Here is a 14,982-nt window from a genome sequence, read left to right on the forward strand (position 1 = left end):
TGAGAGCAAGGTGAAGGCCAAAGGATCTTTTGCTCAAGAACTATGAAATAAAGTGGGAAAAAAACCAAGTAAATATTAAGAGACTTTGGGGGCAGATGAGGAAAAACAAGGGAGCTGTAAATTCACTATTTTGGTCCTTAGTCATTTATGGAAACCATTGACTCTTTCATTCATTTCCTAATTTTATAAGTAAGTTATACTCAGGGCTCAGCATCTGCTCTTTCCAAATAAAATCTTCAAGCTTTTTTTTTTTCTGGAAGGGCTTAGTTGTGGGATTTAAGATGATTTATTTTTTTTTTTAACATGGTGTCAAATTTCACTTTTGCACATTGGGAAGATGGGTATTTTCTCTATAGAGAAACAAAACAAGTTCAGGAATCTAGTTTGTCCGTCAACGTAACTGTCAAACTTTCTTGTCACAGTAATGACAGCAGGGGAGAAAAATGAAAAAAAACCCAAACAAACAATTAAAAAAAACCCAAAACTGAAACCCAAACCCATGACAGATGATTTGGTGAGGCTCAGTTAGCTTAGTGAAGGCACCAGGGTTGCACAAACAATTCAAAAATAGGCCAAGTGTGGTTCTTCTGTTTCCTTTCCTCTTCCTTTTGTGCAAATCCTTTCAGATTTGCTTCAGAGACCTGATGCCTTGATGGCCCCCCTTCCAGTGTCACATAGCCCCTTTGCAGGAACACTGGATGGAGAGATCATTCCATCTCGTAGTGCTATGGTTTGAGTGAGGTTTGTCCCCATGCAAAGCTCACATTGAGAGCTGCTCCCCTGTGTTACAGTGTTGAGGGGTGTTGGATCCTCTAAGAGGGGTTAATGCTTGTATTATAGGAAGGGATTCTTGCTCTTCTGGGACTAGGTTCATTATGGTAAGAAGGGGTTGTTGGGGAGGGTAGCTATCTCTCATCTCTTGCTCTCTTTCTTTGCCTGTGACCTCTCTCCCACCTAGGCCCTCTTGCTCCTCCATTTTTTCCACCATGCATAAAGCAGCAGATGGCTCTTACTAAAAGTGAACAAATGCCTGTATTATGCTCTTGAACTTCTACAATTGTGTGCCCAGAATAAATCACTATTTTCTAATAAATTATCCAGCCTCAGGAACTTTGTTATAGCAACAGAAAACAGATTAAGACACTATAGCAACAGAAAACAGATTAAGACACTAATTATTTGTTTTCTTCCTAAGCCTTATTGAGTGCCCAGCACTCTGGGAGTGATTGTGTCTTCCCAGGAGGCTTACAATGAAACGGGCCTTTTTTAAGCTCATTCTATTCATCAGATTTCTTATTTGGGCAGAATGAACTACAATACCAGCTACTACCTGCTTCAAAACAGTCCAATTTCATAAATGCAGCTGGATACACAATTTGTCCTGCCAGAGAAATGAATTAAATACCAAGATTGCCTCTATAACTCTTAGTCATTTTCTTTAGTAGGTACACACTCTCCGATTCTGTTTCTAAGAGCCTCACTTCAGAGTGATGGAGATAAACTAGAGATCAATAAACAGAGTTTTAGGATTTGTAAAAGAAAGTCTGCGCTATTAGCAAGTGAAGAGAGAAAATGACTTGCTGGAGAATCCTCCTCTAGAAATGAGCATAGTATGTAGCTGTCAAACCATTCACCTATATGCCCAGCCTCAGGCTTCCAGAGCCAGCACCATGCCTGAGGCCCCCCAAATAGAAAGTCAGCCAGGGAGCAGAGCTGAAAAACACATGTCAGACTAGATTTGGCAAGGACTAGAGAGCCCAAGAGGCAGACAATGGCGAGGAGATGATGGCTGAATTTCCCAGCTGGCTGACACAGGCAAATACACTGGTTATGCACATGGCTAGGAGGGATGAGCTGCACCAAAACCATGTTTTCACTCTAAACTTTATGTTGTGATGCAACATTTTCTGCATGTACTAGAACCTAGAGCTATATAATATGAAAGCATTTTAAAACTCTTCAATACTTTTAATTTCTGACAATTAACCATCACAAGAAAATAGGAGCCCTTTGGAATCTCTGAAATCTCTCTCCTGTTCTTTACTACTGCCTCTGAGCTAAGCACCCCGTATGATTGTAACAACACTGAACTTGATATTCTATATTTAGTCATCCACTCAACTAGCATTGATTAACTGCCTACAGGCCTCCCTGTCAAAAGTGATAAATAAGTACTTACAGAGAACACTGCCTTCAATTGTCTACACGGCGCTTGGTGAGAAAGCCAGAAGCAGGGACATGGTCAAATTCATTCATTGAGTATTACTTAAAGAATATCTGTCTTCCCTTGAAAAGAAGAATGTGGACTGAGAAGTATAAGCTAGCAGAAATGCAAGTGGGTCTCCAGGGTTGCTGTTGTTACATCTGCAAGTCTAGACCTTACTCATTCATACTCCTGGAATGGACGGAGGCAAGGCTTGCCAAGGTCACTTATGAAAGAACTCAGGAAGATGGTGATTTCTCTCCTCTTTGGGAGTCAACTGTTACTTACTTCCTCTGCTGGGCCGAAGAGCGCCGGGTGCAGATCACTGCCACAATCACCACTACCAGCACTGTGATGATGCCCACAGTGACCACGATGATCACAAGCAGGTTGCTGTTCTTCTGGGGGGTGGCGCTGCCATGCGGTGGGTGCATCTGCCCAATGGGTGGCTCTGGGAAAAGATGAGCACATGGAGTTCAGGTCTAGGAAGATGTGACTGCCAGTGTTTATCAAGCTCTGTAGGGTGGAGGGAATGTGAAGAGTTCCTATTGTTCTGAGAATGAGCAATGAAAAGTGAGAGGGGAAGACTTAAACTTTCCACCCAAGATAAATGACCAATGTGAGTCCACACAAAAACTTTTATAAGAATGTTAATAGCCAGCATTACTCAGAAGAGTCAAGGTGAACATAAAGTAAATGTCTATCCAATGAATGTGGTATATCCATGTGATGGAACATTACCCAGCCATAAAAAAAAAATGAAGTACTGACACATGCTATAATGTGGATGAACCACAGAAATATTATGCTAAGTGAAAGAAGATAGAAAAAGAAGGCCAAATACTGGACAATAACACCTAAACAAAATATCTAACATAGGTAAATCTATAGAGACAGTATCTTGGTGGAGGAAAAAGATCAATGGAGAAGGACTACTCATAGGTATAGGTTTCCCTTTGGGGTGATGAAAATGTTCTGGAATTAGATTGTTAGATATCGGCAATGGTAGCATAACCTTATGCCTGCACTAAAAATAACTCCTTTGAACTCTTTGAAAGGGTGAATCTATGGTATATGAGTTACATCTCAATAAAAATTAAGCTCATATTAAGAACAAAGAGAAAAGAGAAGAAAGATGCTATTTGTACTACAAAAATTTCAAAATGATAAAAACCAGAGTCTGTGATTTATGATAAAAGATTATTAATATTATGCCATAAAAGAAAATATTTTTATACCAACCACTTAGAATTTATTCTATTTATCTTAATATGTTATCCAGAAAGCACACTGAGTTTTCAACTTGTCAAGAGTGCATGAATCCCACTCAAAAGACACCATTGGGTTCAAAAAGGGGCATAGACTCTTTATATAAATGTGCTCTTGTGTTGCAACAGTATTTCACTGTAGGAAATATTTAGGCAGAAAATAATAGAATAATGTGGCATTTTTGATAAGTTGCTTACCTCACCAAGATGGCTAATGATTCTTTAAATCACAAAAAACCTCACTCAATGGTCAATTAAAAATATTTTAGGTAATGTTTGTCACTAAAAGTTATAAATTTTAAAAATGTTGATATTAACTTGCATTTATACTTGTAAATTAATTTATAATATACCAAAATGCAATGCATTTGAATGTTTTCTTAGAATTTGGTTTAAATTTTTCTCTAACAACCTATGTTAGCTTTCTATACCCTCTGGGCAAAATATTTAGTCATTTTGAACCTTAGTGCCCTCCTCTGTAAAATGGGAATAATAATAGATATTGTGTATACTTACTGTCAGAATTAGAGAAAATCCATGCAAAGTAACTGTCACAATGTCTTAGTAAGTTCTCACAATATCATTATTCAACATTAAATAAAAAGCTTGCCTAAATCTACCATAGCACTTGGGATACTTCTGCTGTGAACTCCCAAACAATAGATTTTTTTTAGGAATAATCTTCAATATAGGATTCAAGGATGACAACTTTCACATTCCATTCAACACAGTCGTTGAAACTCTAGCCAAAGCAATCAGGGAAAAAAAAGAAAATTAAAGGAACACAAATAGGAAAAGAAAAACTCAAATTATCTGATGGCTGACAACATGATCTTATATTTAGAAGATCCAAAACAGTCCACCAGAAAACTTCTAGAGCTTGTAAATAAATTCAGCAAAGTAGTAGGATACAAGTTCAATACTCATAAATCAATTGTTTTCCTATTCCAATAATAAATCGGCTGAAAATAAATTAGAAAAACTATCCTATTTATAATAGCTTCAAAAAAAAAAAAAAAAAACACAACACTTTGGGAATCCATCTAACAAAAGAAGTGCAGGACCTCCACAATGAAAACTATAGAACACTGAAGGAAGTAATTTAAGAAAACCTTAGGTTATGGAAAGACCTTCAATGTTCTTGGATAGACAAAATTAATATTGTCAAAATGGCCATAATACCAAAAGCACTATATAGATTTAGTGTAAGTCCTATTAAAATTCCAATGGCATTTTTCATAGAAATAGGAAAAGCAGTTATGAAATTCATTTGGAAAAATAAGAGACCCAGAATAGCTAAAGCAATCCTTAGCAAGAAAGGAAAAGCAGAAAGCATCACAATACCAGAATTCATATTATACTAAAATCTACTGTAACAAAAACAGCATAGTACTGGCACAAAAGCAGACATGAAGACCAGTGGAAAAGAATAAAAAACACAGAGACAAATCCTCACAAATACAGTTATCTCCTACAAGACAAAGGCACCATAAACATACATTGGTGAAAAGATAGTCTTTTTAACAAATGGTGCTTGGAAACTTTGAAGTCCACATGTAGTAGAATGGAATTTAACCACTATTCTCACCTTGCACAAAAGCCACCTTGAAGTGGATCGAAGACCTAGGAATAGACCAGAAACCCTGAATTTTGAGAAGAAAATGTAGAACCAACACTCCAACATGTTGGCTCAGGAACTGAGTTCCTTAAAAAGACTCTTAGAGCTTAAAAAGTAAAGCCAATGATCATTAAGTGGGATGGCATCAAATTAATAAGCTTCTTCACCACACAAGAAACAATCATGAGTATGAATAATGAGTCAACAGAGTGGGAGAAAATCTTTGCCATCTGCTCCTCAGATAGAACATTAATATACAGGATATACAAAGATCTCAAAAAACATACAAAAGAAACTCCCCAAATAACCCAATCAATGAATAGACAAAGAACTAAACAGCCACTTTTCAAAAGAAGAAATATAAATGGTAAACAAATATATAGAAAGATATATTCAACATCTCTAGCAATTAGAGAAATGCAAATTAAAACTACCTTGAGATTTCATCTCACTCCAGTCAGAATGGCAGCTATCAAGAATACAAGTAACAATAAACGTTGGCAAGGATGTGGGGAAAAAGGTTCACTCAGATGTTGTTGGTGGGACTGCAATTAGTGCAACCACTCTGGATAGCAGTATGGAAGTTCCTTAAAATCCTAGGATTGGAACAACAATATGATCCAGGTATCCTACTCCCCAATATATACACAAAGGATTTAAAATCAGCATACTACAGTGACGCAGCCACATCAATGTTTAAAGCTGCACAATTCATAACAGCCAAGCTATGGAGACAACCTATGTGTCCTCCATTATCAGTATGAATCCTATTATTGTGTATAACTAAAAAGAACCAATAAAACATGAGTAATAAAAAAATTGAAACAATATCTTTTGACAAGATAGTTAAGTGAAACTGAAAAGACAATTACTTAATCTTAAATAATTATAGATTCATTACTATTGGAAAAATAATAGGCATATCTGATATAACTTGAACCTCACCTACTTAGCATATTCTGATTATAAATGAAAGAATTAAGATTTCCTTGAAGTAATTTTTATATTTACTTCAAAGGAATGGGGCAAGTATTGAAAGGTCAGAACATTCTGTATCATAGACTGACTTATTATTTGAAAAGTCATTTTATAGTAATATCTTAATATGCTTTTTCTGTACTTAATAAATTAATTGATTAGAATAAATTAACCTTTTATGTGAGGGCTTTCAAGGTAGATAGTTCAGGACCTCATGGTTTATATTAGCATGACTTAAGTTTAACATTTACCAAATTTAGTTTAGATCATACTTAATGGTGTGCCTTATGAACATTTAAAAGAAACCTGCTTATTTAGAATTATTCAAATGTCTTTCTACCCAAGAAGATCATTTGTAAGTCAGAAAATAATGTCTGAATCCTGCAGAGCACCAGTGATATTATACTGCTATTTGCCTTGGTGATTTAGGGAGCATGAGAACTCCTACTACCTAGCTCTGGTTCTAGGCCTTTAAGATTTTCAATAGAAGTTTCCATCAGTTTTAAGGTTAGTATTCAAGGCCTTTCATTAATTTCCCAATCTCAAATCAAGGCTGAATGCTCAGAATATGTGACATCAATCAGAGGTTAAGAAAGTTAAGTGCAATGGTGTCTTTAGAAGCAGTGGTTTTGTTCCGTCAAGTTGTCACAAACACAGTGCTGTGACGTGAATTCCAAGCTGTGGCTTCAATAGATAAAAACAGAGTTGGGTTCCTGTGAGCCTCTGCACACAACATTTTTATTAGTCAATCAATATTTAACCTTATATAGTGTGTGTTTTATTTAAAGACACCTTATTTAATGTATAATGTGGAGTCAATAACCTTGAATTCACAGCCAAAGAGCAGTATAACTCATGCCTGAACAGAGAGCTTAACACATATTTTCTCTGTAAGGCAGAACACGCTGTGCTTACAAAGAGTAGAAAGCACTACAGTATTTATGTTCGCAGGTCATTGTAGGAAGTAAAATCACCAACAAAAGGTACCAAAAGAAAAAAAAAAACTTGGCACTAAATATGCCATTAAAAAGGAACTTGTTTACTTTGGAGATGAAGCAACAGGTAGAGATGCCTTGCTCCACCTCAGCTGGGTACATTGCGCCTTGGGCAACTCAAACGTTCTGTTACTTTGTACAGGTCCATAAAGGACTATGAAAGCACGGTGAGTATTGATTTGCAGGTTACAAGCAAATATTAACATGTAAGTGAGCTCGCAAATACAGAACCTGCAAAGAATAAGTAATGACTATATATCTCACCATCTCCAAAATACCGATCCAAATTAAAAGGAAATTCAGAGCTCACAAACCTAGACTAGTGCCATAAGGAGCTATGGGAGACTACTGCAGCTATCTTTCAGGCATCAGCAGAGAAGCTGCATGGAAAACTCGTGCAAAAACTCTCCAGGCTGCTCTGATTATGCTATGAGAGTGTGGATAAACTGACCCAAGCCTGGCACCAAGTTGGCCCTCAACAGACATTATGATGTGGCTTAAATGTACTTCAACCTATATTATTTCTCCAATTGAAAGAAAAAATATAGTTTTTAATATAGTATCTCTTCCTGGCATTAGCACACTAATATGGGTATCCAGTGTCTCAATAATCAAGGCCTATATGTACTCCATGAAAATCAGTGAGAATCACAATTTTTTTACAGTCCCAAGGGCATTACATTCATTTTTTAATTTGATGATGTTTTGTCACAATAAACTGTTTCATCTTTTTTTTCTACTAAATTTAATAAAAGCAAAAATAGACACTTAAATAATGTGATGAGTCTCAAGTACTAGTAAAGATTTTTTAAAAATGGCTTAGTGAGATAATCCCTTCAGTTTTTCTATGATGTTGTAGGCTTTCAAAAATACTTTATATGTTCATTATATTTTCCCTCATAAATGTTGTGGGAAACAGAGTACTGAATGCTTGATTATATAGAAAAGGAACCAGGTATTGAATCTGGAAGCCCTGGCTCCTCTTTTGAGGCTGAACCCTTGGTCACAATAGCCGTGCCCTACTAGTTGCACAACACCAATAGCCAGGTGAACAGTGTGAACACAGGAATGATAATCCCAGTTCTGAGGAACGACAGATAATGAAACTTTCTAGTTAGACACCACACATTTTTCCTACAACAATAGTTTTTGTCACTGTTGGAATACTTTGAGCTCAACATATGTCTTCATAATTTTGCTGGTGTTTGAATTGAATGGAAATTCATTCAGCCTTGATAATTTAAAAAACATTTCCCCTTTCCCCTTATAATTGGGTACTATAGACAACCAGCTGAAACAGACTCACAGATAATCTAGAATAGTATTTCCTAAAATGAGATATCCATCAGTGCTATGGGGAAAGAATAAAACAAAAACAAAAACAAACAAAAAACTGGTCAATTAAGTTGAAAAAAATAATATTTCTTGTCTCAAGAATATAAACATTTCCTAAAGATCCAGTTAGATCTTGAGGATGCTATGTTTTGATCAAGAGAGGCCTGATGGCTAACATCATAGAATTTACGATTTACTGGAAAAGACTGATATTAAACAAATTCTCAGGCAAATAATTATAAAATTACAATTATAATAAAGTGATATTAAAAGAAAAGTATTAGAGTTCACATTGATATAACATGAGGACAAGTGGTTGGTGATGGCCACTTTGAAAGGGCTCATTCAGGAAGTTACAGGCTGAATCATGAAGAATGCTAGGAGGTAGATTTTGTTCTTTTACAAGGGAACTGGAGGTGGGCTATGGATCTAGAACGTTGGGCACGGAAGAGAGAATGGCATATGATGAGGTTGGAAAGAGAAACAGGACCCTGTCATACAGAGCTCATTCAGTTACTTGAAATGCAATCACAGACCATTTAAGGGTTTTCTTGATTTGTTTTAGGAAGACCTCTCTGGCTGCCATGGGAAGGGAGGTTGGTGGAAGCAGTGACACGCCAAGAGGATGTTAAAGATCTTTGGATGAAGATGCGGGTTTGAACAGAGATGTGGCAACTGTGGACATTTACACAATGCAGTCTGAAAGCAGAGGAGCAAAATGCTGGTTTTATATGGGGGAGGAGAGAAAGGCAGAGGCAGGCTTGGGATTAGGCAATAGTCCTCACGTCTGAGATGTGGTGATGGGAAGGGAAGGCTCAGGGAGGAAGAGCCCATGCCCAGTCTTGAATACACTGGAGTGGATGATAAGAGCTCAGCAGGCAGTTGGAAGGGCTGCATTAGAGAAATGAATTGGGGAATCTGGATGAAATTTGAAGTCTTGGAAATGTATGAGATCACCAAAGTCAACAATATAAGGATAAGCAGAAAAGCTCTCTCAGAACTAAGATCTCTAGTGTTCAAGAAAAAGGGAAGACCCCAATAAAACATAAGTATAGGACCAAAACATATTCTCCAATGCTTAAGCGTCAATGCTACATTTTATTCTTTCCAGAGCTTCTCTTGGGACTCATATCCCTTAAACACTCCTTAGGTAACAGTGATCTGGCTCCAAGGTTTTCAACTGGGAAGATTTCACCTGCAACATTCATCCCCACTCAGGGGAAACATGGCAGCACCTAGAGACATTTGGGTTATTAAAATACAGGAGAAGGAAGACAGTACTGGCACTCAGGGAATAGAGGCCAGGAGTGCTGCTAAATGTTCTAGCGATAGGGCAGCCTCCGTAACAAAGGATCATCCAATTCTCAATGTTGGTAGTGCTGAGATTAAGAAGTTCTTCTCTTGTTTAAAACTGTCTATGTTCAGATGGAAAACTGAAATCCAAAAAGTTTCAGTGATCTTTCTGGTCACACAGCCCGAATGCCTGGAAAGGTGAGCTCTGGGGTCTGAGTTTAGGCTGGATCCTTTAAGGTCCTGTGGGACAGTTATGTGTGGGTGAGAGGCCAGCATAGCCTCTGCTAGTCACCATCCTGGGTCCTAGACATGCAGGGGCTTTCAGTTATCTTTCCATCTGGGGGAAAGCTATAAAACATGACTTCTGGACCCTTGTTTTGGCATTAAGATGGCTACTGAGTATAAGCAATCTCAGAACAGTCATTTCAAAGGAACTTCATGTATACATTATCTTGTTTGGCTAAAATTTATTGAATTCTGAGAGGAAATAAAAAAAAAACACCAATGTTTCAAAAATTGAGGACAAACCATGGCCTTTTCTCTGACATTCACTCCAAAAGAGTGTATGTCACATTTTAAAGAACATCTAATACAATTCCAAGTATTTTAAATATTAAGTAGTAATGTTGACTTTTTGGTTAATAATGAGGTGCCAAAGATTAAAAGGTGTCAAGTTTAACTTGTTTTTTCCAAAGGTTGAGGCTAATAAAGTAATAATTTTTGTAAGGCTAATAGATCTTTTAATGCAACTGACTAAACCGATTTTGTAAATTACAGGCAGAACAACCAGTATAAGGAAACTGGTGTTTCCAAGGAGAAATACAGGATTAAGTTTAAGTAATTGTCGTAGTTATGGTCATTCATACAAATATAAACTCACAAAACATATTTTCAGAATTTGAAGATTTTTAAGAATGTGGGCCATGATTTAAAATGGAAAGCATCACAAGCAAAATACGAGCGTATCACCACATATTAGCTTTGATTCTACCTGCCATCAGAAAATAATTTAGGAAGCCTCTTCAGTTTCTACAATTTAATTAAGGGCTTCCAACTGTAAGAGTAAACATGAACTATAGCTTTGTTTTCCTTTATTTGAATTCTAAAAGGGCATTTTTAAAAGAGTGGCATGCTGGAAAATAAAGTAAATGATTAGCAAGGTCTAAGCTTATTTGCGACTGGCTGGAGTATCCTCATAATAAGCCATTATTCTATTACAATGCTTTGAAAGATGAACTCTGCAAGTGTAGGAAGAGCCAGGAAACCTCTATAATTCTGCTACTCTAGGGAGATGTATGAAATTTCATTGACTACTGGTTTTTGTTGACGCAGGCTACTTTTAACAGTGAATTGAGATTGGAGTTTTGTCATTCAGGGGCCTCACTTGCACATCTAATTGGGAAACATACCCACTTCTGAAATCTGAAGACATTAGCAGAATGTTAATTAGGAAGCTGGGTTTTCAGAAGCTGTTGCTGATTTGCTTGTAATAGCCAGGGCTAAAGGCAAATTACATATTTACCATAATTTATCTGCTTGCATAATAGTATAGGAAACAGATTAAGTTTGCCTTCCACCACCCATGTGTCTTGAGGTTATAAATTCACTGTAATCAGCTAATTTGTTATTCCTGTAGGTAATCTAGAAGTATTTCAGGTGATTTATGTATCCTGTGCATATAACATGAAATCCCTAAAATACCATTAAGTGATGCAGAAAATTGGGGAGGGATAATATGAATAATTTATATCAACTGGCCCAAAGCCACTGACTGTCACTAGTCTATTTTGTCTTCATGACTTTGTCCTGTGAGATAATGTTTATCAGGTCAAATTTAATTATGATTGCATTCTCACTAGGAATCATAAATTAAATGGTAAAAAAATGAACACAGTGACATGCATTTCTTTCCATTACTGTCATCTGAGGTCTGAATCTTTTGAAAAGTAAAGTTCTGTTGATATACATGCTCACCTCAAATTTAGGCTGGGCTTTCTTTTAACCAGAGTTCATTTTATTTTGAAGGGTGAGTTCAAATAATCAACATCAAGCCGTTAAACTTGACCCAAAATTGGAAATGATAGATTTGGCAAGTAAGAATACTGGGGTCCAGCTAGGTTTGAATCATGTCCCATTGCTAATGCAAACATACTTTGAGATGCATATGTACACGAGATGGGAATCCCTTACAAAGCTTTTATCTCTGATTCATAGACCCTTAACATAATTCAGATTTTACAGGGCCTCCTTATCTTTGTAGTTAATAAATCTGATAATTCCGTTGAGTCCATTAGACATGCAGTTCAACAGAGCACATCATTCTGTGCCAGTGGTCCTTGTTGTTCTACCGTTAACACTTGTGACCCCTGCTGAGTGATGGTTGAAAGCTTGAGGGGACAATGGCTCTTTCTCCGTTATCTATGCTGATTCTCTCTTTAATTTCCTGGTACCTTGTCCCATCAAAAGGTACTATCCTGTGCTAGTATAAATGGTTGTGCCCTGAACTGAAAATTAATTTCAATTTAAAACTCCCTGTAGAAACAGAATCTCACAACTGACACTGTTGGGTGATTCCAAAGGGCACAATGTTAAATTCCCACAGGGACTCCAAACCTACAATCTATCTCAAGATAACCAATACTGCAATTATGCTTCCCTACACAATTTCAACAACTTCTTTCTTTTGCCCTCCTGTCCATCTCTGGGATTTTCCTCACCATCTTTCATCTTCTGAGTGCTCCTCTGCCTTGTTTACCCAGCTAATTCAGCCTCTTGGCTTATTGCTCCTGCAGTGGTCTTTCAGTTTGCACCCACAGCTCATTGCAAGTGCTCTGCATTCCACGAGGGCTTAGTAGCATTTACTGCCTGCCTGCTTAAATGCATGAAATGCATTTGGCATATTGTTCAAACTGAAGATTAAAAACTGAGGCAGAAGAGCGAGTTAATGAAACTTGTAGAGTTTGGAGGAGGAAAGTACCAATACCCAAACCCACTTTATGGAGCATGCCATTGGTCTGCTTTTAGTCTTCACACATCCCTCCTCTCATCTTGCGGATCTAAACTCCCATACTGTGCATATCAGGAACTACCAGAGCCAGGGATTAGCTGTAAAGAGTGTTACTTAGATGAGGAAGGAGGATCAGTGAACAATAAGAAGCTGCCAGACAGAACAAACTGAATATAACATTAGAGAGGCTAGACTGGAATGTATATTCAGGAAACTTGCTATGGTCGGAATGTTTGTGACCATCCTCAGACCCTGAGTCCTATATTGAAATCAAACCTCTTTATGGGGACATTTAGTGGGAGGGCATTTGGGAGATAACTAGATCATATGGGCAGAGCCTTTATGAATGGCATTAGTGCCCTTAGAAGAGAGACCTGGAAGAGTTTCATTGCTCCTTCCACAAGGGAAGAACACAGGTAGAAGTCACCATCTGTGAAGCAGAGAATGAGCCTTCATCAGATTCTCAGCTTGCTTGCACTTTGACTTTGTACTTTTTAGCCTTCAGAACCATGAGCAATAAATTCCTATTTTTTAAAATAAAGTATCTAATCCAAAGTGTTTTGTTATAGCAACAGAAGTGAACTAAGATAAAATTTGAATGCAAGAAAATGTTTATGCTCAGGTAAAAGGCATTAGTAGTAGAGGAAGATATGGCAGACAACTTGAAAAGAGGAGTCAGCAAGTGAAAATATATTCCTGAGTCTGTCACTAGCCAGAGGAAGGAGGCACTGAAACTTTGCTCAAGTAGCATCTGGTCTCTTTGGGGAAAATGGATGCATTAGATTATCATAGTCTATGATAGAAAATAGTTACTGAACTCACCCCCTTATTCTGATATCACACTCAGCAAACAACTTTTACATCACAATATTGACTTCCCATCTGGATTTTTTAACAGAAGACCAACCTAACGGAAGGTTATCTGCTCAGTAATCAAATTTTTCATGAAATCCTGCTAAAATGGTTAAATAAAGAATTGTATTGTTTCCTAAAATAGAATACTGTACAGCCACAAAGATAAATTATGAGTAAGAGTGGTTTTCAAACACATGGAAAAATCTCAGAAAGCTAAAGATCAAAGCAAGGTGCAGGAGGATACTGTATGATAGTATTTGATCTGATGGTATTTCTACACATTTACAAACATAAAATAATACACTGTTTAGGGATACTTATAAAAATGTAGTAAGCTTCAAATTTGAGAAAGTGTTTATATCAGAGTGAGGAATGATAATGGAAAAGAAGCATGTGGTAATGCAGAGACATACAAGAGATTTCAATTGTCTGTTAAATATTTAGTATCTTAATTTGGTGGCAGCTACACAAGTCTTTGACATTATGAATATCTGATTTTATTTTTAGTAATTCAAACAATGCAACAGCAATATATTTTAAATAAATGATCTATCTATCTATCTATCTACCTACCTACCTACCTACCTACTTATCTATCTATCTCTCCACTGGGAAGTTGGCTAGTATTTATTTATCCTTCCAGAGATTGTGTTTTAAACAACTTAAGATAGGGCCCTGGAATGCAGCCCATATCAATTGTCTCCTTCCCTTGAAGTTCTGGGTCCTGCCTCCATTTGTTTATACTAAAAGCCAACAGCTATATGGGCAAGCTTCGCAGAGTGGGCAAAACAAATGTCTAATTTAAAAAAACAGAAGAAAATTAACAATAAAATGCTCAAGGACTTAAGGAGTAAATGTAATCTATATGTGAAAGGACTCTGTAACTTCAATTTATGAATTCTAGTTGATTTCAGTTTAATCAAACTTAGTTATCTTCTTCTCTAACAAATTCATTTTTGTAAACATTTACAATACTTTACTTAACACATTAAAATCTAGGTATTTTGCAGTCCTGTATCATTTATAGAATGCTTTATGCTTGAACTTCTCTATTTTTTTAATGCACTTGTCACCTCCTATTGGCATCATCTCCTGGTAGAGAGTTAATAGGTTTGCTAATATAACTTCAGGTTTCTACTATGCCACAGAAATCCTAAGTCTGGGGTTCTTGGTACTTTTCAATAGATATTTTTCTTCAGACCCTCTAGCATTAACCATTTAATTAGCATAACTAATTCTATAGAACCTAATTTATATTCTTACCATTGAGAGTGCTTCTGTCAATCAAATTGGTATCAACTGGCCAGTAACTTCCATCTCCATGACGACCTGTTTATTAGAAAAGTACATTAGAATGTTAGTGGATATACCCCATGAAGGTAAAAATAAAACAAAAAATAAATATTTAAAATTACACAATAATTGAATGA

General features: G+C 36.7%; 1 protein-coding gene across 3 annotated transcripts in view; it reads right to left on the reverse strand.

Moving 5' to 3' along the window:
• The window catches only part of Dcc (DCC netrin 1 receptor), a 1,055,962-nt gene that overhangs the window by 73,101 nt on the left and 967,879 nt on the right, over nucleotides 1-14,982 (reverse strand). For all 3 annotated transcript variants that reach the window (XM_048806205.1, XM_048806204.1, XM_015482370.2), the window contains exons 22-23: nucleotides 14,816-14,881; nucleotides 2,492-2,654 (exon numbers count right to left, since the gene is read on the reverse strand). In XM_048806205.1, coding sequence (XP_048662162.1) covers nucleotides 2,492-2,654; nucleotides 14,816-14,881 — 229 coding nt within the window. The remainder of the gene's footprint in view (nucleotides 1-2,491; nucleotides 2,655-14,815; nucleotides 14,882-14,982) is intronic.

Source organism: Marmota marmota, unplaced genomic scaffold (genome assembly GCF_001458135.2).
Source record: "Marmota marmota marmota unplaced genomic scaffold, marMar, whole genome shotgun sequence".
Taxonomy (NCBI): domain Eukaryota; kingdom Metazoa; phylum Chordata; class Mammalia; order Rodentia; family Sciuridae; genus Marmota; species Marmota marmota.